Source organism: Quercus robur, chromosome 4, assembly GCF_932294415.1.
Source record: "Quercus robur chromosome 4, dhQueRobu3.1, whole genome shotgun sequence".
In the NCBI taxonomy this organism is placed as follows: Eukaryota; Viridiplantae; Streptophyta; class Magnoliopsida; order Fagales; family Fagaceae; genus Quercus; species Quercus robur.
Genome location: NC_065537.1, coordinates 61541987 through 61565626, shown reverse-complemented (window position 1 = coordinate 61565626; position 23640 = coordinate 61541987). Strand labels below are relative to the sequence as shown.

General features: G+C 39.2%; 2 protein-coding genes and 1 long non-coding RNA gene across 5 annotated transcripts; 1 reads left to right on the top strand and 2 right to left on the bottom strand.

Moving 5' to 3' along the window:
* Positions 1 to 4883: 4883 nt before the first annotated feature.
* LOC126724513 (uncharacterized) lies at positions 4884 to 5330 on the bottom strand. The gene is made up of 3 exons (XR_007655012.1): positions 5272 to 5330; positions 5068 to 5127; positions 4884 to 4987 (listed from the first exon to the last, which is right to left on the bottom strand). It is a non-coding gene; the product is annotated as an uncharacterized LOC126724513 (long non-coding RNA).
* A 5128-nt stretch (positions 5331 to 10458) lies between these two features.
* LOC126723240 (nucleoside diphosphate kinase 1) lies at positions 10459 to 12460 on the top strand. Its single transcript, XM_050426565.1, has 4 exons — positions 10459 to 10622; positions 10976 to 11024; positions 11489 to 11720; positions 12151 to 12460. Exons 1-4 carry the CDS (start codon positions 10572 to 10574, stop codon positions 12263 to 12265), a joined length of 447 nt encoding a protein of 148 aa, XP_050282522.1. The 5' UTR covers positions 10459 to 10571; the 3' UTR covers positions 12266 to 12460.
* A 2509-nt stretch (positions 12461 to 14969) lies between these two features.
* Positions 14970 to 22232, bottom strand: LOC126723239 (uncharacterized). 3 transcript variants are annotated; one of them, XM_050426564.1, is made up of 10 exons: positions 21512 to 21667; positions 21299 to 21394; positions 20531 to 20640; positions 18189 to 18257; positions 17817 to 17932; positions 17640 to 17694; positions 16611 to 16731; positions 16109 to 16180; positions 15750 to 15844; positions 14970 to 15445 (listed from the first exon to the last, which is right to left on the bottom strand). In XM_050426564.1, exons 2-10 carry the CDS (start codon positions 21324 to 21326, stop codon positions 15338 to 15340), a joined length of 774 nt encoding a protein of 257 aa, XP_050282521.1. In that variant the 5' UTR covers positions 21327 to 21394; positions 21512 to 21667; the 3' UTR covers positions 14970 to 15337. The 3 variants fall into 3 exon arrangements, with proteins under 3 accessions (XP_050282521.1, XP_050282519.1, XP_050282520.1); XM_050426562.1 differs by lacking the exon at positions 21299 to 21394 and having other exon boundaries at positions 21512 to 22232; XM_050426563.1 differs by lacking the exon at positions 21299 to 21394 and having other exon boundaries at positions 16109 to 16156; positions 21512 to 22229.
* Between the last annotated feature and the right edge of the window lie 1408 nt (positions 22233 to 23640).

Below are 23640 nucleotides of genomic sequence, written 5' to 3'. Positions count from 1 at the left end.
CATGGACCTATGATGAGATGCCTGGTCTAGACCCGGAGTTGGTAGTCCATTCTCTTAATGTGGAACCAGGGGTGAGGCCAGTAGTCCAACCAGCCAGGGTCTTCCACACTGAGGTAGAAGCTCAAATAGTCCAAGAGGTCAAGAAATTACTAACGGCTGGTTTTATCAAACCCATCCAACACCCAAAATGGCTTTCCAACATTGTACCTGTGAAGAAGAAAAATGGTCAAATCCGCTGCTGTGTAGACTTTCGCAACTTGAACAAGGCATGTCCTAAAGATGAGTTCCCCTTGCCCAATATCGACCTCCTTGTAGATTCAGCTGCAGGAAACTCAATGTTCTCGTTTATGGATGGGTACAGTGGATACAATCAAATTCGCATGGCAGCCAAAGATGCAGAGAAGACGGCATTCAGAACTCCGATTGGGAACTTTTACTACACTGTAATGCCCTTTGGCCTCAAAAATGCGGGGGCTACGTATCAACGGACCATGACAGCCATTTTCCATGACATGATGCATGAGGAGATGGAAGATTATGTGGACGATATTGTGGTCAAGTCAAAAACCAGAACAGGACATTTCCAAGTACTTGAGCAAGTCTTTGAAAGATGCAGGAAATACAAGTTACGTATGAACCCCATGAAGTGCGCCTTTGGAGTGTCTGCTGGAAAGTTCCTCGGGTTCCTGGTACATCACAAAGGCATAAGCGTGGACCCAGCCAAGGCCACAGCTATTGCCACGATGAGAAGACCAACTACTGTTAGGGAACTCAAAAGCTTCCTGGGAAGGGTCTCCTATATCAGGAGGTTTGTGCCTGGTTTAGCCTCAGCTACAGCAGGCCTATCCAAATTATTGAAAAAGGGAAATGAATTTACCTAGGGAACAGAGCAGCAGGAAGCTTTTCAAAGAATTCAGGGCATTATGAACCATCTGCCCACCCTCCAGGCACCAGTACGTGGGCGACCTCTGTTGCTATACTTAGCATCAAACTCTCAGGCAATAGGAGCTTTGCTGGCACAAGAAGATGACCAAGGAAATGAGCAGCCCATATATTATGTAAGCAGAACACTCAAGGATACCGAGACCAGGTACCCCAGAATAGAGAAAGCCTGCCTAGTAATCGTTTATGCATCCCAAAGGTTGAAGAGGTACTTCTCAGCTCACCAAATCCTCTTGGTAACCAAGTCCCACCCCATAAAAGCACTCCTGCACCAGCCCCTTCTCACGGGAAGAATAGCACAATGGCTAGTGTTGCTCTCACAATATGATATAGGTGTAAGAACCCCCAAGGCTGTCAAGAGCCAGGCCATAGCAGATTTGCTAGCTCAATTCCCAGGAAAGGAAGAAGGCCCACTGAGCGAAGAAATCCCTGGTGAGGTAGCAGTGATGGAGATCCCAGGGAAGAAATGGACCATGAGGTTTGACGGGTCAGCTACAGCAACTTCAAATGGGGTAGGAATTGTACTGAGCTGCGAAAATGGGGATATCATGCCCCTGTCTTTCAAACTTGGTTTCTCATGCTCTAATAATGCAGCCGAGTATGAGGCATACTTAACTGGGTTGGCTATAGCACTCAGCATAGGAGTAAAGCATATGAGAGTGTTGGGAGATTCTAATCTTGTAGTCTCCCAAGTGAAAGGTGACTTTGCACTACGGGAGCAAAGTTTAGCAGCTTACAGGACTTGGGCACAAAGGCTGGAGATGGAATTTCAAACCTTCAGCATAGAATACACTCAAAGAAGTGAAAACAGGTTTGCAGATGCTCTCGCCACCCTGGGATCCCAAATACCATTTAATGGGAGAGATACGCTGATAAAAATAGGAAGGCAGGAACATTCTCTTGTAAGGATCCTCCAAGGGATGTACCCCGGGGAATCCAAACAGTGGGACTGGAGGGACGAAGTCAAAGAAAGGATGAAAGAGGCAAGCCCTAGAGGGAACATCAAAGAACTAATGGATTACACTCAGATAGAAGGAGAATTGTATAGAAGACTGCCAGGAGGAATACTGTCCAGATGTATCACCGAGAAGGAAGGAAAGTTGAAGCTAGAAGAATTACACGCCCAAGCATGCGGAGTTGCAGAAAAAGTCAGCCTATACAGAAGGATGCAACGCATGGGGTATTACTGGCCAGATATGGACAAGGAAGCAGCAATCATACAGGGGAAATGCAAGGAATGTCGTTTGTCAGTCGATAAAGAAGAAAGCTACGCGGTGTTTATTGCAGAAGATTGGCGGGTTCCTTTCATAGGATACCTGGCTCAGGGGATCCTGCCAACTGACAAGGAACTGGCCCACAAGCTCAAAAAACTAGCGTGCAGGTATTTCTTGCAGAACGACATTTTGTTCAAAAATGGATACCATGGGGATCCCCTCAGGTGCCTGGGACCAAAGGAAGCTAGAGAAGTAGTCAGAGAGGTGCACTCTGGAGATTGTGGAAGTCACCCAGGGAAGAGAAGGCTGTATAAGCAGTTACTGTTATTGGGGTATTACTGGCCAACGATGAAAAAAGACTCTGAGGAGCTGGTCAAAACATGTCATGCTTGCCAAGTCCTAGGAGATGCAATTCACACTCACCCAAATGTCCTACAGGATATGACGACGCCATGGCCTTTTCATACTTGGGGGCTCGATCTCATAGGGCCCATAAATCCGCCATCCAATGGTTATATCTGGATCCTGGCAGCCACGGAGTACTTTACAAAATGGGCAGAGGCCATCCCTTTGAAAAAAGCTACTGGAGCAGCTGTAGCAAATTTCATTCGAGACCACATCATTACAAGATTCGGGATCCCCAGAAGATTGATCAGCGACAATGGAACCCCATTCATAAACAAAGATGTGAAGGGATTAACTGAAGCATACCACATCAAGCATGGAAGATCTACCCCATACTACCCACAAGGAAACGGCCAAGCTGAAGCTACTAATAGGGTAATATTAAAAATCCTCAGGAAAATGAAGCATGAGTATGGAGGAAAATGGAGTGACCATCTGGCAGATGTGCTTTGGGCATGTAAGAGCTCTGTAAAGACAGCCACAGGATTCTCCCCATTCTCCCTGGTTTATGGAACAGAGGCCATCAGCCCTGTGGAGTTAATCATTCCTACACCAAGGGTAGTTCTTGAGGAAAATCAGGGAGAAAGTGAAGACGCAAGCAATGAAAAGAGATTAGTAGATCTGGAAGGAATAGAAGAAGAAAGGGAACTGGCCAAGAAAAGGAGCCAAAGATACCAGCAAAGAATGACCAGAGCATATGCACAAGCAGTACGTCCAAGAGTGTTCACCAAAGGGCAATTAGTGCTAAGGATGGCGGAGCACGTGAGGAGGAACCTGCCAGGGCCTTCCAAGTTCACCCCAAAATGGGAAGGACCCTACATCATCAATGCAGCTCATGAAAGTGGATATTATTACCTTGCCAAAGGAGATGGAACAGTCCTGACAGAACCCATAAACGGGAAATGGCTGAAGCAATATTATGCATAAGGACAAGGGGATCCCCAGTACCTCAGGGTCCTTTCACCAGCTTCACTATCTGCTAAGTTCCTTTTTTTTATTTTCTGTTTTTTTATTTTTCAGCCTTTATCAAGAATTCTGGTCTAAGATAATTTTGTTCAGGAACATGTGATAAATTGACACTTTGTGGTCAATGCTGCACCAAAAGGCTTTTTCTTTGTTCCCAAAAAAAAAATGATCATGTTTTAATGGAATTCCTGTTTCTTCAACATTTAAGTTTTTTTTTACTGTAAAGACCAAATGTGGATAAATTTAAGGAAGGATACCTGAGTCAAAAAAAAAAAAAGGGGGGAGAATATGTAATACCCTTTTACATATGGCCCAGGATCCACCTCACAAATAATTTCAGATATCCCACAAACAGTCCCAAGTGCATAGGTCTAGGATCACAGAATAAAAGAAAATATCTAGGATACCTAGCCTAGCACTTGGCAAAGGGGGAACCTGTCAAAGTTCATGAACTGGGACCGTATCTCAAAAAAAAAAAAAAACATACATAGAGAAGGATACTAGTGTACCCAGTTCAGTACTTGCACAATAAATCACCAGGTACCTGGACCAGAACTTACAGTGAAGCCTGTGGGAACCATGGTCCAGGACTCAGAAAAGAAAAGAGTCACGAGAAAGTAAAGACAATATATATATCCAAGGAAAAAGGCAGATTCACATACTAAGAAATAAGAAGCAGTTTTGAGAAAGCAAGAAGCAGAGCAATGTTCAAAAAAAAAAACTTATACAACCCCAAATTGTTCATGTAAAAAAAAGAAGCTAAGGAATGAGGCCGGCCAACAAAGAAGCATCTGGAGAAATAGCAGGAACAGCCAAAGTAGAAAGGATCCTCTGCCGCTTGACTTTCAAATCTTGTAAAACTTTGTGAGCATGAGCCAAAGCTTCCTCAGCAACAGCTATCTCAGTGTCTATACTCCTGAATGATTGCCTTTGAAACAGCATATGAGCCAGCAAACGCAAGTGATCCAGCAGAAAAGATAAATTAAACTTGGCCTCCAGAAGGTCCTGCACCACCCCTCTCCACTCCAGAAGCTTTTCTTCAGACAACGAATCTACAGAGGAATTCCTTAGGGAAATCAACACAGCACACAGCAACTCCATTAAAATGTTGCCTAGAAAAACGCCTCCCCTGAAGCCGCTGATAAAATCCCCGTGACTCTTGAGCAGGCTCTCTAGTAGCGGCAAGCCTTCCACAGGAACAGAGAAGCGCAGGAAGCTGCCATAAGAAGATCCAAAAACATGAAAGTGGCTGGCAGGAAGACTGTTGAATTCCAAAAGATCAAAGCGAGCCAGGAAAGAGGGAAGCTTTGAATCAAGATCTGAGGCAGCCATCTTCGAGGCATCCCCCATCGCCGTGTCACCACTTGCAAAGACCGGAGGACTTGCAGCCTTTTGCTCTGGATGAAGGTCAGCAACTTCAACAGGTCTCACAATTCCTTCAGGGATAACAGGCTCAGAACCTGCAAAGCCTGTATCAGTATTCAAAAAAAAAGGAAGAAAGAAGAAAAAGAAAAGGAAGAACAGATTTAGAAGAACAAACCGGTTCCAGTTTCTTGAGGCAGAACCTCTTCTTCCTGATCTCCTGACTTCCCCGAAGATTCTGGGAAGGAACATAAAGCAAGTTGAAGAAAAGGTGAAGGACCAATGGCAAAGTGGCTAAAGGAAGGGATAGATGCAGGGGGCTTCGCCATAAAAAAGGGGGAAAAAAAAAAAAAGAAACACGATGGGAGCAGCTTGCACTCACCTTCTGAGCTCTCTGATTCTAAAGAAGAGGCAACACTGGGAGCAGATTTCTCACTGGTTTGACCTAAAGAAAAAAAAAAGGGAATTCAAGAAAAACTGAAAAAGAAAGTAAAAAATATAAGGCTATTTCAAGGAAACAAGGTTTACCTGTTTGTTTGGATAGAGGAGTGTCTCCCAAAGCACCTTTATCTGACAAGGATTAAGGAAACACAGTCCTGATAGGACTAGGAGTGCGTTCAAGATGGGGACTTTGAGATGATGGGATCCTAGAAGCTTTGGGATCCTGAGAATCCTGGGAACCTTGCATCGGTTGCCCGGTTTCCTCAGCGGGATCATCAGTAGGGGGCTCCTCCCCCATAACAGGAAAAACGACAGAAAGAGCTGTGACAGTTTCCTCCCCCAGAGCCTTGCCAGTCACAGGAGGGGATACCTCAACCTAAAGGAAGAAGAAGCAGAGAAGGCAATACTAAGTAAAAAAAAAAAAACACAACAGCAGGGAATGCTAACAACACAATGTCAGAGCAAAAGGGAAAAGAATAGGAGAAGGGGGAACACACGCACCACGTCGTCTCCAGAAGATTGGCTCTTACCCTTCTTGTAATCAGACTTGCGCTTGGACTGCAAAGGAAATCACCACTCATCAGCAAAATATAAAGTGAGTGCAACAACAAAAAAAAAAAAAAGAGAAGAAGGAAAGAAGTCTTGCCCTTCTCTCTCCCTCTACAGATTCTCTGGAAGTCTTTTGCTTACTACGAGTACGCCCAGAGGGTCCTAAAGGAGGCTGGGATACCAAACCAGAGGATCCTAAAGAACCATGGACTGAAGCGGTCACAGGAACCTGGGGAAAAGAAGACTCTACCTTGGTCTTCTTCCGGGTCCTTGAAACTAAAGGTTCCCTGACATCCTTGCCTTCCTGTGATGCCAAGTGTGCTTGAGATTTCCCCGTTTTTCTTCTTTTCGCCTCAGAGCCTATCTCCACACCCCCTGTACTTTCACCAACATCAGCAGCTTTCATTTTCTTCGACTTGACATCCTTACCTTTAGCAGTAGCAGCACTAATTGTCTCTGTTGCACCCTTTTTGATGGGCACCCCAGAGGAAGCACCAATGATGAGACTATCACCCAGCCAGGCCTCAGGAAAATCCTGTCCATAAGCCACCCAGCCTCCCCTGGAGGCATGCCACTCTGCAAACCCAGTCTTACTGCTTGCAGCAGCAGAAACAATCCCAGTAGTAGGAAGGGATAAACGTCTATTAGCTGTCGGAGCAGAAACAATGCTAGAATTCGGGACTTCCCGAACTGTGCCAGTGCCAACATAGTCAACAAAAGATTTTTGTACTCTTCTCCAATAACTGGTATAGCCACTGGAAGCAAAGACTCCTCTCTGGGAGTTAGGCACTACAAACTGGGGGCTCCTCCGTGACCAATAAGAAAAGGCCTGCAACCTCAAGAAAGGATCCAAGGAAGGAAGGGATGGCACCACATCCTTAAAGACTGGTGGAATGTCCTGATCAAAACCAAACTGTCGGAGCACCCGGTGTGCTGAATAATGAGTATATTTTGGGCCACTTGAAGAAGGCACAGGAAGCCAGGAGGGGCTAATACAGGCGAGATAAGCCAGACTGCCCTCATCACCACGGCGCAAGTCAAAGGTATTACCTGTTGAAGATAAAAAAGAAGACAACACAGAATCACACGCAAAGCCAGGACCAAACTCACGAGGGGATCTCCAATATAAGCTACCTGCTTGGTCAAACAACTCCACAAGATTGAGGCCACCACCCTTCAAGCTAATCCAACGAAAAATAATGGGAAAGGCATCAGTAGAATTGCCACAAAGACCCTTCACTATGTCCGGGGATCCTTGGAACTTGTCCTTCACAAACTTCAAATTTCTACACTTAGCCAAAGTAGCTGCAGAACGATCCCACATGAAAATCTGAAGAATGGCACAGTGAAGAGATGAAGTGATCACATAGCAAGAGTCACCCTCAGCCTCATCTCCATGAAGCTGGTCCAGTTGAGAATAAACATGACCCAAGAACAGAGGGGCCAAAGGATATTGGGTACCCCGAGCCAACTTGATTGCCAACGGAAAAAATGAAGACTTAACTCCGTACCCAGGGAACTCACTAAACAAAAATTTACTAAGCCAAAAAGCCAGGAAACCGGCCCACCTCACTTCCTTATCCTTTTCACGAGAAAGGGTCATCACCCATCTCCCCATCCTAGCCGACTTACCACCAGGAGAGGCAGAGCGACCACCAAAATGACCAAATAATTTCTCTTCTACCACGAGATCCTCACCAGAAAGATCAATATCAAAGGGATTTTCTTCACCAAACACCGGGAGGAGGAAGTTATTAACCACATCCTCCAAGGTGATTGTCAATTCACCAGTAGAAAAGAAAAAAGTATGAAGGGAAGGACACCAACGACGTACCAGATGCCTGAGCCCTTTGGCGTCTCTGAAACCCTCAAGGTTTCTGGAAATAGCCACTGCCTTTAGGATGCCAGCACGCTCCAAACGACCCACAAACTCAGCATCAGACAGTTCCTTGTCTACCCATATAGGCCAACCCTGAATCTTTCCCGGAACAAAATCAAAGAAAATAGGAACCGCCTCTCGGATTCCTTGTCTGATCTGGAGATCGAAAATCTCTCTAGGGTCAGGAACTTGGGCGGAACCAGCGAAACCCGCTTGGCCAGAAAATAGCCAAACGTGAGGGGATGGAGGAGCCTCACCATGAGATATATGAGGAAAAAATAAACTGAGAGAATACCAAGGATCCCGTAAAGGAAAGGCCGGACGTTCAGCAACCTCGCGAGAATCGCTCGGAGCAGAACCAGAAGAACCTTCCCCCTCAGAAGGACTGGGAGTACGCTCTCTCCTCTTTCGAGAAGAAGAAGAAGCCATGGAAACAGCACACACTATGAGAAGAAAAGAGATTGAAAGTGCGAAAAAGGGAAGACCAGAGTAACAGAGAAGAAGAAAAACTCAGGGAATGAAAAAAGTTCAGAGAAGCAAAATGATAAGATGAAACGGCTACAATAAAGGCGCAAGTAGCAGTTGGGAAAAACAGTTTATGAAAAGACGCGCCAGTTGCAAAAAATTTAATTTGAAAAGGGGGTTAATCAGCAGTTATTAATGAGAAGCAATGGGAAACGAGATAAGTGGGTAGGAGAGTTTTATCTCAAATACTCAACTGCCACGTCCCGTGTAAAGAGGAAGCTGCGAAAAGTAATAATTATAAGAGAACACAACACGCAAAAAAGGAGGCGACCAAAAGCAGCAGAAGAGAGCTGGGATCCCACAAAAACCTAAGGAAACCTAAATCACTCACGCGTGGGCTTCAGGCAACCCACGAGCTCGGGGGGCTAAATGTTGAGGTCTAAAAAATCACAGTAAAATAAGCCCAAGAAAGAATAAGCTAGGCCCAAGAAAGAGTGAGTTAAGCCCAGAAAAAAGAAAACTCAGACCAAGTCCAAAGGGATTATACGAAAGGCCCTGAGGATCCCGAAGCCCAGAAAAGGAAAAGCAACCAAAGAAAAAAAGAGAGAGAACATCACAGCAAAGTATAAGACGCAAGGATCCTCAAGCACCATCAATAAGCGCAAAGAAAAAGAAGACCAGGACAGATCGATAGAAAGAAGACAGAAAAAGAAAACAAGAAAAACAAAAGAACGCAAGCGACCCTTCATGGCACAGACAGAAAAGGCGTCGGGGAACCAAGACAAGGAAGAAGAATGATAACAAAACGATTTCAAAAGAGCAGAACAGGATTCCACCCAAATAGGAAAGAAACAGAAAGGTAAAAGACGCCAGAAGTAAGGATGCCGAGAAGGGCATACCTCAGCACATCCCAAAGAGGATGGCCAACCAGAAGCTTTCGAAGGAATCAGAACCAAGAGAAGGAAAAGAATGAGAGAAAACGGAAAAGGGGACTTACCGAGATGATGAGGACAGAACATACTCTGTTTGCAAAAGACCAAAACAGGGGAACCAACGGTTCCCCAAGACGCCCAGAAAAACTCCACTATAAAAGGAAAGGATGGGTTGTGAAGAAGGGAGCGAGAAAAAAAAAGGGAAAAACATAAGAAAGAAGAGATTCTTTAGGGAAAAACTATCAGAAAATCTGTGTGGAAAGAAAATTACTAAGGGAAAACGAATACTGCTTCCCGATATCCCGTAAAAGCAACTATGGTACATACTCGGATTCAACGAGAATCAAACTTCGCAAGTTTTGAAGGCTGAAATAGCCATTCAAGGCTGCAATTTTTGAGCTCGATTGAACCTTGTATCACGTCCTAGTGAGCTTTCTGTAATCAAACAGACAATGCCTTAACGAAATACTGTTTCATAATTCCCAGGATCCCCACAGTACTTCTTTTTATCGTCTTGCTAATCTTGCTTTTATTTCTTTCTGAGCTTACGTTGTTAATTTCTGGCACTCCTCGATATCCTTGTTTGTCATTTTTTTGTCAGGAGTATTTCTCTGCATTCACTTGATTCTTAAACAGCCATTTAGCTGCGGTGAGTCAAGGCCCAGTCCACCAAATCCTTTCTTTTTCATTCAGGCTCGGGATCCTTGGGCCTGAGTATCCCGAAAAAAAAGACACTCTCACACTGTATAAAACTCTTTTTCTGGAGACTTAAACCCTGACCCTTACCCTCTAACACCCCACAAGAACTTATTCTTGGCATTGATGTTGTATGTGCAAGAATAATGGATTTTAGGGAGAGGAGATGGAGATTAGTGGTTGGGGGTTGTCACATGTGTTAGTTTTAATTTGGGTTTTTTTTAAATTGGACAGTATAGTTGGCGGTTGATGTTACATGAAAAATAATTTTTATTCTATTTGACACATCAACGTTTTTTCATTCAAAAAATAATGGTGGGAACTAAATTAGCACAATACTAAAAAATATTAAGAACTAAATTAATTCAATTAAAAAATTATGGACCAAATTAAAATATAATGTCAGAGATACGACCGAATTTGTAATTTTAATATTGTTTCGGTGGAAAATAACTCGAGGGAATCGGTCATGCGTTTCATCCCAATTGGTGTGGTCATTGACCACCAAGTACACTACTCAAATAAATTTTAAAAACAAAAACAAAAAACAAAAAGAGTTTCTCAGCGAATATTCTTTACGTGCAATTAGGGTTAAAGAGTTCTCTTTTGAGCCGTATATATAACACTCTTTCTCCGTTTCTCTCTCTTATCACATCGGCAAAACTCTCTCTTTTAAGTTTTAACACCTCAGAACTACAACACAAAACCTCAGAGACAAAAATGGAGCAGACCTTTATCATGATCAAGCCTGATGGTGTCCAGAGAGGCCTGGTATGTTGCCTTTCTTTTTGTATTTGAGTTAAAGATTTGTTTTTTGGTTTTTTGATAGTGTGTATTTGGATCTGGTGTTTGGCTGGTGGGAAAGTGTAGGGAAGAGAAGGAAAAATTTGGGGTTTGCTTTTGTTGGACGTATTCTGAATTGGGTTGTGGGTTTTTACTTGGTTTTTGAAGTGCTGATGGTGCTTGTAGATCTAGTGTTTGGCCCCTGAGAAAAGGGGATGAGCTTAAATAGTTAAACCTTAATGTGAAATTTAAATAGTTTTGGTTGGTTTACGTTGGATATTTTTTTGGAAGCGTAGTATTTAACTTGTTATTTAAACGTAGTTCAATTATTTGTGTTTCAGGTTGGTGAGATTATTAGCAGGTTTGAGAAGAAAGGTTTCTCCTTGAAAGGTACTGCATATATATATATATATTTGTGTGTGTGTGTGTGAGTGTGTTTTCTAATTTAGAAATCGATAATGTCTGTCCGAGACTCTGGGTTCTCAGTTTTATCATATATCATATTTGGCCTACTCTGTGACAGATCAATATTAAAAACAAAACTAGAACAATTTCTAGTCTACATGCATAGACTTCCGTTGTGATTAGGCAAAGGAATATTTAGAAGGCATATTTCTATGAGTTTTATAAGAATGTCTTCTCATGACTTATACACATACTGATCTGTAAGCTTCACACCCACTCACTTGTTCTTATACCTTTTATCTGACCATCCAAACCATTTTTATGGGGGGAAGAAATTGTCATTTGAGCCAAGGCTCGTGTGTTTATCTTGCCCAAGATTTATTGAACTCCGACTTAATATTAAAAGTCCTTTACTCATAGCTAGTTGAATACATGTAAATTGTGTTTAGGTTTGAAGCTCATCACTGTGGACCGACCTTTTGCTGAGAAGCACTATGCTGATCTGTCTGCAAAGCCCTTTTTCAGTGGATTGGTTGATTACATCATTTCTGGTCCTGTTGTTGCTATGATTTGGGAAGGTAAGAATGTTGTGTTAACTGGCCGAAAGATTATTGGAGCCACAAACCCCTCGGAATCTGCTCCAGGAACCATCCGTGGTGATTTTGCTGTTGAAATTGGCAGGTAACATAATTTTTCCTCCTAACTATTTTTCCTCTTGTAGCATACTGCACCATTTGTACTCTTAACCTCTAGGTTATTTTGTTGATAAGTTGAAGGTATATCATTTAGGTCATTGGTTTGGTTATGCGGGTAACAGATTTGTCGAAGCATGGGTTGTTAGCTAGTATAAATGAGCTAGCAAATATCGTCTTGAATGCAATTTGTCTACTAAAAGTGCAATTTGTCTACTAATTCTCACTGTTGCATCACAGCTAAATGTTTGGCATTCCACTTTCTTTCGATAGTCTCCTGGAGCAGTTGCTTAAAGTTTTGAAACTGAAATTTTATGCAGGAATGTAGAGTGAAAAATGTTGATTATATTGTAACCTTGGATTAGCGCTACCTGAGGATTGAACAATATCTGACATAGAAGTTACTTTCTGTTTTACAGGAATGTCATTCACGGAAGTGATTCAGTTGAGAGTGCAAGGAAAGAAATTGCACTGTGGTTCCCTGATGGTCCTGTTAACTGGGAGAGCAGCCTTCACCACTGGGTCTACGAGTAAATGCTTGATTGAGCCGTTGTTTGATGCTCAGCTTCCTCCAGATATTTATTGTTACGAGTCTTACGGGTACAACTCGATAAGCTAGTTATGAAATTTTGACTTTTATGTTATGTCTTTTCCCTTTGAACTCAAGATGTGCATATGATTTGCACTTTTATTGCAGTGATGGTTAATAAGTTTAAGTTTGTTTGTGCACTGAAGTTATTTTAGATATTGTTTTTGGTTTGGATGAGTAGGCCATCAATCATGACGCGGTTCTGATTTGATATGGTAATTTATGTTTGGGGATTCAGTTTTGGTCGGGGCACTTGAATTTGTCATAGTTAAATACTTGGCTGCATTGACATTGAATCAACAGCTGTTATTATTTGCTGTACAACAGTATAACCGCCTAGCTGGTGATGCAGTAACAATAAAATCAGATTGTGGACAGGCCAACAGTCCTGCATGTAGAAGATTAGCACAACTTCCAAAAGACCAAAAAATTGGACGAGTGAATTTTTCTATAGCTTACAGTATTGTTGATTGTTCTATTGATTAATATAAATGTTGCAACTTATTTCAACTTGTTTGGCCCTTTGCGGCTTTGCTTGTTCATCAGGAGATTTGGGGAATGCCAACATTGAGGTTGAGGTTTTGGCCTCCGAACCAAAAATGAATGTTCCTTGTGATTTGTAAGTGGGCGAAAATGTGCGAGTATGAGAGCAAATGCCTTGGATTCTTTCCAACATTCGCTGCTAATAACTGAGCTAAAACTTTTGAGGTCTTAAGCCGCGAAGTGGGAGAGGTAGTTAGCGCGTCATCATGGAACGTAAAAGACTAGTTGAACCTGCTTTTTATTATCGGTGTGTTGGGCTTAAAGAAATATATTGGACAAAAATACAAGGGTACATTACATTTTTCCACCTTTAACTATCATTCCAATTACACTTACTCAGTGTTCCCTAACATCTATTTTGGTGCTAGTATGAAGAAATTTAGTATTGAAAGACTAATATACCCCTCCCTCCAAAATAGATAATTGAGGGGTAAATTGGTCTTTCAATATGCTAAATCATGTTAAAAGTTAATAGCAAAACAAATGTCAAGGAGATCAAGTGCAATGTATATTTAGAATTGGGGGTTGAAATTCAGGACGATAGTTTAGGATAGAAAAAGGTAATTTACCCAAAATATGACTACATCTAGAAGTTGTGGTTGAAAAAAAAAATACATATTTGACAAAAATACAACTATTGCCAAAAAAAAAAAAGTGTGGAGGCCAAAAACAACCACTAAGAGAAAAGTGATATAAAAAAATGACTTACACAATTATTTTATAAAGAGAAAAGCAAATATTTCACAAATGGGAGATCTAAACAGCAAATTGAAAGACAAGAACCAAAAAAAGCTTTTATAGATACAGAAACGAGATTTTTAAGGTACAAGGGATAGGATTAAAGACTAAAAACTTTTAGACATATTGTTCTATTACAGTTTTCTCTTTCTTATTCTTCTCTTAAGCTTTCTCACTAGAATTTTTTGAATCCCCCCTCCTATTGCACCTCTCCTTTTTATAGTCATTTTTCCCTACCCTCTCTCCCCAGTTGGCGTATTTCCAATTGGATTTGGGGGATACTTGTCCCATCCCCTTTTGTTTTGCCACTCTTTGATCATGAGATAGAACTTTTAGAGTGTTTTCACTATTCAAGCTAATCAATTAGCATTTAATGTAGTAGAGATTAGGTGTAGAACTTCATTAACGTGGAGGTGATTGTTTTAGTGGTGTTTATCCTTCTTTGCACTTCCCGTGGTGGTTTAATGAAAGGTGGTACCTCGGTTCAAAAGGGAATTGGTTACCCGTGGTGCTTTCATCATCCGTCATAGGGAGGATTCAATTCATCACCTCGGTAATCGTAGTTAGTCCGGAGAGTCCGGCTCTCTGTGGAAATGATCTCAGAATGTTCCCTTCTATCTATCAAATCACTTCATCCTTATCCATGTCTTTGGGCTGGGCCTAGCTTTCTAAAAATTATCTTACTGGACTTTTGGTTTTCGGCCCAGGCTCATATTCATCACCCACAAGAAGCATAACTTTAAAAGAGTTATACAGCTACATAAATTGCTTAATTTTTTTTTCTTTATATATATATGCTAAACTATTCCACTCTGTCTATGACGACTCAAAACCCCATGGCTCAATGGTATAATAGATTGACACCTCAAAACCCAATGGCTCAATGGTATAATAGATTGACACCTCAAAACCCAATGGCTCAATGGTATAATAGATTGAACGTAAGAGTGTAAGACCTTTGAATTTACATCACGGCGTACCCCAAAAAAGCCCACCGCCTGGTCACTCCCGTGGGCTGCTAAGTACATTGGAACTCTACAACCGTCTAAGGGGAAAAGGTTGAGAGCACCTCGGGCGGTGTATTCATCCCCAAAAAAAAAAAACTAAAAACGAAACAAAACTTGGGCAGCATAAGTAAATTGAATTACTTATCGAAGTTCCAAATCGCAACTCTGAAAAAACTACAAATAGACCTCATTATTTCATACTTGATTAAACCACCCCGGTCGTTCACGCTATGAAATAACAATCTCATATTATAAATGTAAATTATGAGAGAACAGAAGAAACTCCAGTTTCGTCAACTGTACACAACGTCTTAACAATAATTTAGCTGCCTTGTTAAGTTCCTTGCGGTTTGGAACAGCATTTATCCAGTAAAATCTTCAGAAAAACATTTTATACCCAAACCAAAACCCCACGTTGGTACCATACCTACATTTTGAATTTGCAGTAGCGTGAGCGAAATGCTATGCTCTTCGCCTAAAAAAAATTAACTGCAGTAATTAAACCAGCTGATTGAAATCATACTTCGTAGTTGTCTCAGCCTTACAAACTACAAGAAACCCTCTTTTTTTGAGAAATCAAAAGGTAACAATCTCTCTTGTGAGCAAGCAGTATTAAAATGAGGAGCACCGTATCATATACAAACACCATCTAGCTAAAAACAACAGTGTCTCCAGTGACGACATGTATGATGCTGTTACAAGCCATCGTGTTAAAATCTAGGAGCTATACTATCGGGTAAGAAGGCTGTATGACGGCAAGTCTTCCAGCCGTGTGATGTCTTCAAGCAACTCAAGCAACTCTTTTTCCAGCTGACGCCGTGTGGATTTCATCACCGTCTGTAAAGAAAAACAATATAAGAGAACACAACTCATCAAAGACAAATTACAAACAATCAATGAGCAGCCAGGAAAACAGCCATTGCTGCTAATAAACACAGCATCTGTGAATCCAAGAACAACTTCTCTAATAATTATGATTCAAGCTATTTTTGTTAAGCAAGAGGACAAGTGGACAACCGAAGATCCTATCATGAGGTTTTCCATTAATCTGTTCATCGATGACACTGTCCACACAGGACTCATTGTAACTTAAAATGTTCTCGACATCACTCAAGGAAATCCCAGGTTGAAGAATACATACATTGAAATCCATATATGATGCACGCATATTAAGCCATTGTTGATCCATTAGCTTGAACGTGATGCAATAGAGAAGATCAAACGCCGATTCATTTTCTGTCATGCAAAAAACATCATAAGAGAAGATCAAATGCCATTTCATTTTGTCATGCAAAAATAATTATGATGTTTGAAGATAAAGACTTGCAATAGAAAATGACATTAACTTAATGAAAGAACCAGATAATTCTTAACATAGATCCTCAGATTGAGAATAATGAATTGGCAACAAGGATACTTCCACAATATTTCTATACAACTTTCATAAAAAAAAATGTAAAGCAATGCAGTAGTTCAAACTAAGAGCCAACACAAAATTACCTGCAAGAAACTTCAAAAAATTTGCTCCCACAAGTGTCCGCGGTTTGACTGTACAGTTAAATACACTGTTATCTGATGAAAAGCATCAAATTTATGACCATACTATTTTTCATACATCAAATTCCAATTCAAATTAATTGACTTGAAAGACACAAGAAAACCCTTTGCCTTTCAAATCTGGCATTTTCAGCTAGCAGCATACTCTAGGATACAATTATTTCAAAAATTAACACACATAAGCAAAATTTGGATATGCCAGAAGGATCTATTTGTCATAGTATATAATATCCATATTTTTGCTCCTAGGCATGAGCATAAACTGCTTAGCCCGTCACAAGTGAATGCATTACCTAGCAATTGGTTCTGGCAGATGAGTTTTACTAGCTAGAGGCGAGTCCAAAGGACTCTTCTAGTTTTCTAAAAAGAATTACCATTCCTCTCAGGAATGGTGGATAATCCTCATAAGAATTTAAACATGAAATGAACACAAAATGTTACTAACCTGATTCCAGATCAAGCATCTGTATAAGCATGAATGTGATATTCACACCAGCTACAGCAAATGGGTATTCCCACACTGACCGATCACCTTCCTGCTTTCGGAGAAGATCTTGGAAGGATTTCTACATTAAAAGGTTCAATAAGTTCTATAATTAACAAAATGAAATCAAGAGCTGCATATAAGAAAGGCCAAAGTTAAAGATAAAACTTGCTGAAAATAACCTTCTAAAAATTGTTTGCAAAGTGGCACAACTTTTACAGAAATAAGAACAAGTTCATCAAAGACACAGACACACATGTATTACAAAAAGGTTGCACCCAGTGCACAAAGCTCCCACTTTTGCAGGGTCTAGGAGAGATTATGGTAGGCAGCCCTACCCCAAATTTCTTTGGAAGATGATTCCTAGACACGAAGGTATTACGCATTAGTAATGAATGTGCTTCCTATGGTCATGCAAACTTGCACACAAAGTGTCCCATTTTAACACATGTATATTGAAATGATTGACATCTTACTAGTAATTGCTAATTTCATAGAGAGTTATCCAAATCAACAGCCCACACCTTAACATCAGAATCAAAATATAAACATTACACGGGTAGAAAAACCAAAAACACAGAGGCATTCACAAAGGCACCACCGCACCATCCTTGAACAAAAAATTGGTAGAAGGCCCCAGGAGCACAAAGAAAATATTATGAACTATTTGATACTACCAGTGATTCATGACATTTCCACATTATAAGGGAATACCACAGTAGTAGTGATTGTAACATAAGACAAGCATCTAACCAGTTGGGCCAAATTTTCTAGAGAAACAGTCAGATAATTTTTTTTTTTAAATGACCATTAGTTCTCCCATTCCCTCCAATGTAAAACGAAGCTATCAATGGTAAATTTCATTAGTGCCCCTCCCATTTTATATAATAAGGCTTTTAAACAAATTGCTAGGAACAAAATATCTATTTGTCAGCATTCAAGAATATTTAAGGAAAAGGAGTAGAAAACAAGATAAGAAACAGATTATACCGGAAAATTCTTCGCAAAGAACAACAAATTCTCCAATGATATGAAACCACCACCCCTACCAGATATCCAAATTCCATTAATTAGAGATATTAAGGTTAATAATACGAAAAAACCCAAAATAAAAACAGGAATTATCAATAAATGTGTGATGGATATAATGAATGAAATTCTAACTACCTAAAATCTGTTGATGGATCCTTGCCTTGCCAACCCATATCTTTCCACTGTTCAGATATTAAACCACGAAGTTCCTCTTCAGGAAAGGCAGCATTCCATAAAGCTCTTAAAGCTTCCTAAAACAAAGAATCACATAAAATATTAGAAGAGCCTTCGCAATTCCAAGATTGTTGGAATGTACTGGTGTTCCATGTAGATTTGATGAACTTTTCTCTGAATGTACAGAAATGCACATATATCAAACTAATAAACATAAGGAAATTGCTTATATATAGGAACTCTTCCAAATTAAGCTTGCATATATACAATGAATATAATTGGAAATTAAATCTACTTCCAAAAAGTTAACCGAATCTTTAGACAAAATGATACCTGGTGCTCAGGGATTGAACTATCATAGGCAACATCTATACGGTTCTGTAGCCTCTGCAAGCATTCCTCCTGACATCACCAATGTCAAAGAAATTTTGTGAACTTTCATGGAAGTAGTACTAATCAATTTAAACCATGAGGGTAGTTTAAGAATGGTAGTTTAAGAAGACAAGTTTGCAAGCTTTAATATGTCCTAGTTTAATGAAAGAAATAAGATGAAACTGCAACAAATTAAAAGCATATAAAAATTGGTGCCAAATTGAAACAGTGCTTGACCAACGTTGAAAACAATGATCCACCAGAATCATAGTGGCAAATATAGCAGGAAAAAATATTCTATACTTCCAATAGATATGGTTTCTAGTCCCAAGAGAGCTGACAGGTCACAGTGCCATTTCAAGTCATTTTTCAATGACAGTATCAGTTTCCTAAGACAGCTACCTTTTACCTTTGGAAGTACAAGCTTTCAATAAACTGCATAGGTAACAAATCTTTTGCTAGATATGCAGGCCAAATGAATTAAGATAACTGCCATAATATGATTTGGGAAGCACAAAAAAAATATTTATTTTTATTAAATTTTGGAAGTCAAAAATTTTTTTTTTATCGGTCAGTTAGAGTTTTATTGTTTTATTAGGTTAATATTTTTTTATTTAATTTCCCTGTGCTGAGGTTATTTTGTTATTCAATAATTGGGATCTCCCAAATCAATTAGAATTAGGGTTTTCTATGTCAACTAGAGTTACGGTTGAATCGTAGTCTACGTAAGTATGGTATTGTCCTCCTAAGTACACAAATTAAAATTTGATTGATGAATAAAATCTCTTGAAATCTTTCCAATGGTCTAGTGCTAACTGCACCCAACCCTAGGTGCTAAATCCTAGAGGTTTTGTTCTCTCTTGCTAGGTGCTGACTCCTAGATTGCATGTATTTTCCTGACCTTAAATTTTATTACTACATCATTTTGGTTTTGTCCTATATCATAAATTTTTTTGAAATTCTATATACAAGATAACACTGATTTCAGGCACTTGGAATACAAATCCCAATACATTTCCACTTGGACACATCGTAAGTGCTGCACTAAGGAGTAGAGGTGGACAATTTGAGGAGATGGTGGGCAAAAGGAGAAATAAATCTGAACTCAGCAGCAATTTTGACCTATGTATTCTTTTGGATCCCCAATTGATTTTGTTGGAGCAATTCAAGTTGAATTACAGTTTGATTGTTAGCATAATATCATATAACTATGCCAAGACCAATCTGATGTTACATGCTTATAGCATACACCTTTTTGAAAAGACTTGTGACACTTCAGAATTAGAGCAGTCGCATAAAAGGGTTTTCACAGTGATGATTGAAAAGAGAAGAGTCTTGTATGATTGATTATATCCAGAAAGAAAAATTAGTGAATACAAATATAAGACAGTTTCCAATTTACATCGACCAATGACAGGTTTCCATGTCAGCCTAGGACATTCCAGACCAAACACTCACCTTCCAAAGGCATTTAAAAACAGAATTTAAGACAAAGTCATCTTTTGGTTTGTCAAAAAAGATCCATCCACAATGAAACAATGAAAATGGATGTAGGTTAGTGTGGTAATACATATAAGCAATTGTTCATCAGAGACAAGCAGAAAACAAGAATGTATGGGATAAATCACTATTTGACATTAAAGTCTTCAATTTAGTAATGAACTAAATCCGAATGACCCTTCAATTACATGTCACCTAAACAAACATGGAAGAAATTAAGGGCTTAAGGCCCATGATAATCTGTAAAGATTAAAAGAAGTGCGAGGTTTCACAAACTCAAGATGGGCATCCAGAACCCTTAGATTAGTTTGTGAAAGCTCCATGCAAATTAGACTGCCTACAAATATGAACCCTACGCCAATTTCCATCAACCAAATGAAAAATAAGACCATAATTATTGGACAGGCCGCCACAACAATCTGATTATTAAATTCAAAACAGAGATACCGAGAATGAATAGTGAAGACCAATAAAAATGATCTGAGGGAAATCATTGAAAACAAATCAGACAGAAGTGCCAAACAAAGAGAGTGAGAGGGGATATGTGCCCTCTCACAATGCAATTGAGACTAAGACTACAACGTTTAATACAAATCAGTACTTCATTATGCATCCATCAAATGTGATTTGTGAGAACATGGAAGTTATAAAAATCATTAGAGAACGTGGATATCCACCCACTAAACTCCCTTCTTCATAAAAGCTAGAGACTTAGAACCGACAGGGTACCCAAAGAGCATAAGAAAGGAACTGATGCCATTGTTCTTAACAAAAGCCAATTAATCAAATCTCAAGATTCTTACCTGGGCAGGGGTTAAATCAAATGAGGGACGAGCATCGTTTTCTCTTCTCTGTGCGCACACACAAGAAAGACCTCTTCCAAGCCATGCTGCTGATCCTGCTACAACTTCAGCTGTAAAAAGGTAAAACCCCCACTAATGAAAATCACCTTTCTAAATATTAAGCTGCAAAGTTTTATTTTCGGATCTTACATTTGACCACCCACTAATGAAAAAATCAACTTTCTAAATATTCAGTTGCAAAGCTATATTATCCGAATGTACATTATGACAGATTTAACTAGATCTACAAACTTCTTCTTTTGTCATCGGTAAAACCAAAACACACTGAACTGAAGACTGTTCACCGTCAACAGATTTTTGCAAAGTACGCCTTTAACAACAAATAAGGGCTGTTAGTTGATTTATAAACTACAATATCAAAGCAAAATCAAATCACATCAAGTCGTAAATGCAGGACACGCCCCCATAAATCACCATTTATACAGAGTCAAAAAACACATTTACTGTTATCGATCAATTGAACAAAACTCGTAACGATACGAAACTTATCACGCAAACCTAATGCAATTTTTAAATTCTTTTGGCTGATTCAAAACTACAGCTATTCCAATCTAACATCTATGAACTAGAGTAACAACTAAACAACAGTGTTTTCGTCGCGATTATGAGCTTCACAGACAGTAAATTTCACAGTAATACAGTAAAAAAAAAATTCATACAAAATCAGAAACCAAAAAAAAATAGTATTCATCACAAAAATTCACGCACCACAGCAAGCTAGAATATCAGAAAACATCAAGTCAGCGTAGAACTTCAGTTAATACTCAGTGCTATGCATCCATTACTCACTTCCAATTCACAGATCTAAACCTCAAAGAAGAAAAAGGCATTCAGAGAGAGAGAGAGAGAGTTTTCTAGAGAGAGAAAAAGAGAGACGAGGTAAATTCTAAAGAGAGAAAGTGAGCAAACAAAAAGAAGTACCAGAAGTTGAATGACATGTATTGCCTCGCTCCAGGCCTTGTGAAATCCTCCTCACCGCTACAAATGACCCTCCTCTATCATCCATATTTACAGGCAATGCCACTACACAGTGACTTTCTCCTTCATCACCAACAAAACCCTAGCCAATCCTCTTCCTCACCAATCCGAAACCGAACTCCAATCCAAAATCCAAATCAAACTCTCTCTCTCTCTCTCTCTCTCTCTCTCTCTCTCTCTCTCTCTTTCTCAACCAAAAAAAAAAAAATCCAAACACTGCCGCAACGAAAAACTGCGAGCGGTTCGAACGGTACAGAATAATGCGGTTCGGAAAACGAACCGGAAATCACAGATTCCGATGAGCAAGAACGAGAAATTCTACCAACTCCGGCGGGATTTCGGCGAAACGAAGCCAGAAATGGATCGGAACGGAGCTGAGGCCGAAAAACGGTGCCGTTTCTTGGAAGAACGAGAGCAATTCTTGAGGAAATGGTGTAAGGAAAATCGAAATCTTTCGAGAGAAACGAAAATGGCCGCAAAAAAGTGTGTATTGAGTACGGGTTAAAAGCTAGGGTTCGCTCAAGATCTGAGACTCGAACACCATGAGAGAGTCAGTTTCAGAGTCACTTTGCATTTACATATAGCGCTCTCTCTCTCTCTCTCTCTCGCTCGCTCTCGCTGTGTGTGTTTGTATGAGTATGAGGAGGAGAACCTTTTTCCTTTAGAGAGGAAATCGGAGATTAAAAACGCACTTTAGAATCTTAATTCTTTTTTTTTTTTTTTAATGGAAGTTATTTATTTTTTTTATTTTTTTACTTTGTTTTTATATATATATATATATATATACTGTTTGGGAAAATATAACGGAATGGTTGGGAAATGATGGTGTGTGTGCGTGTGTGGGCTTTATGGGGACGGTGGCTTTGAACTGAAAAAAAGTTGAAAAGCGGGAAGTGAGGCTTTTTTACCATTTAACTGAAGGGTAACGGATTCCAGGGTGTTTTGGTAACTTTATTTATTTTCTTTTTTTGTGAAGAAGAACTGGAAACTTTATTTATCGGTTAGAAGAACTTCGCGAAAGTGTTGGAGAAATATCCTTCATAAACGTCTAACATATTTAGCTGGACTGTGAGCTGCAAAATTGTCTAGCTTGAGGGTATGTAAAAAACAAATATGTGTAGAAGCCTCTAAAGATTGTTTCACTGAATCATTACTCTTCAAAGCATTTATAACCAATTCAGAATCTCCTTCTAGATAGAATGGTAACTTGATTTTAAGAGTATTTGGGTCAGCTCGTGTAAATAAAAAAAATTAAAAATTAAAAAAAAAAACTGTTTATTTTAGTATAAGAGCCGACTTTTTCTGTTTTACAAACTTACTTTTCAAGACACCAATTTTATACTACATTTTATTAAAATATCCATTATTTTATTTGTTTATCTATCTTTACACGCAACAATTATTATCTACTCTCTTCTTTTATCCTCACAAAACATAAAGAGAAAATACAAAAACCAAATACAAAATGAATAATAGCAATGTCAAAGTCTACTTTTTCTATTTTACAGACTTACTTTTCAAGACACCGATTTTACACTATATTTATTAAAATATTATTTTTTATATATTTTTTTAATTGTTGATCTATTTTCACACACAACAATTATCATTTACTCTCTTCCTTTATTCTTGCAAAAGATAAAGAGAAAATACAAAAACTAAATGCAAAATGAATAGTAACCATGTAAGAGCCTACTTTTTCTATTTTACAGACTCACTTTTTAAGATACTTTTGACTCTACCTTAGATTATCTATTACATTACATTTTATTAAAATATTAATTTTTCTTTTTTTTTTAATTGTTTATTTTTCTTCACACACAACAATTGTTATCTACTCTATTCATTTATCCTCGTGATACCTAAGAGCCCACATTTTATATTTTACAGACTCACTTTTTAAGACACACTATCTCAGATTATCTATTTTACGCAAAATTTTATTAAAATAAAAAATTTTCTTGATTTTTTTTAATTGTTTTTCTTTTTTCGCACACAACAAATATCATCCACTCTATTCCTTTATCCTCACAATTTGTAAAGAGATAATAAAAAACTAAATGTAAAATGAA

What these genes read in the sequence shown, in the direction of transcription:
- LOC126723240 (XM_050426565.1), top strand. Translation starts at nt 10,572, where the DNA reads ATGGAGCAGACCTTTATCATGATCAAGCCTGATGGTGTCCAGAGAGGC. An exon ending in ATGGTGTCCAGAGAGGCCTG is followed by an intron (nt 10,623 to 10,975) that starts GTATGTTGCCTT and finishes TTTGTGTTTCAG; the next exon opens with GTTGGTGAGATTATTAGCAG. An exon ending in GAAAGGTTTCTCCTTGAAAG is followed by an intron (nt 11,025 to 11,488) that starts GTACTGCATATA and finishes AATTGTGTTTAG; the next exon opens with GTTTGAAGCTCATCACTGTG.
- LOC126723239 (XM_050426562.1), bottom strand. Translation starts at nt 21,596, where the DNA reads ATGGATGATAGAGGAGGGTCATTTGTAGCGGTGAGGAGGATTTCACAA. An exon ending in GATCCATCAACAGATTTTAG is followed by an intron (nt 17,695 to 17,816) that starts GTAGTTAGAATT and finishes GATATCTGGTAG; the next exon opens with GGGTGGTGGTTTCATATCAT. An exon ending in TTTTTTGAAGTTTCTTGCAG is followed by an intron (nt 15,845 to 16,108) that starts GTAATTTTGTGT and finishes TTTGCATGACAG; the next exon opens with AAAATGAATCGGCGTTTGAT.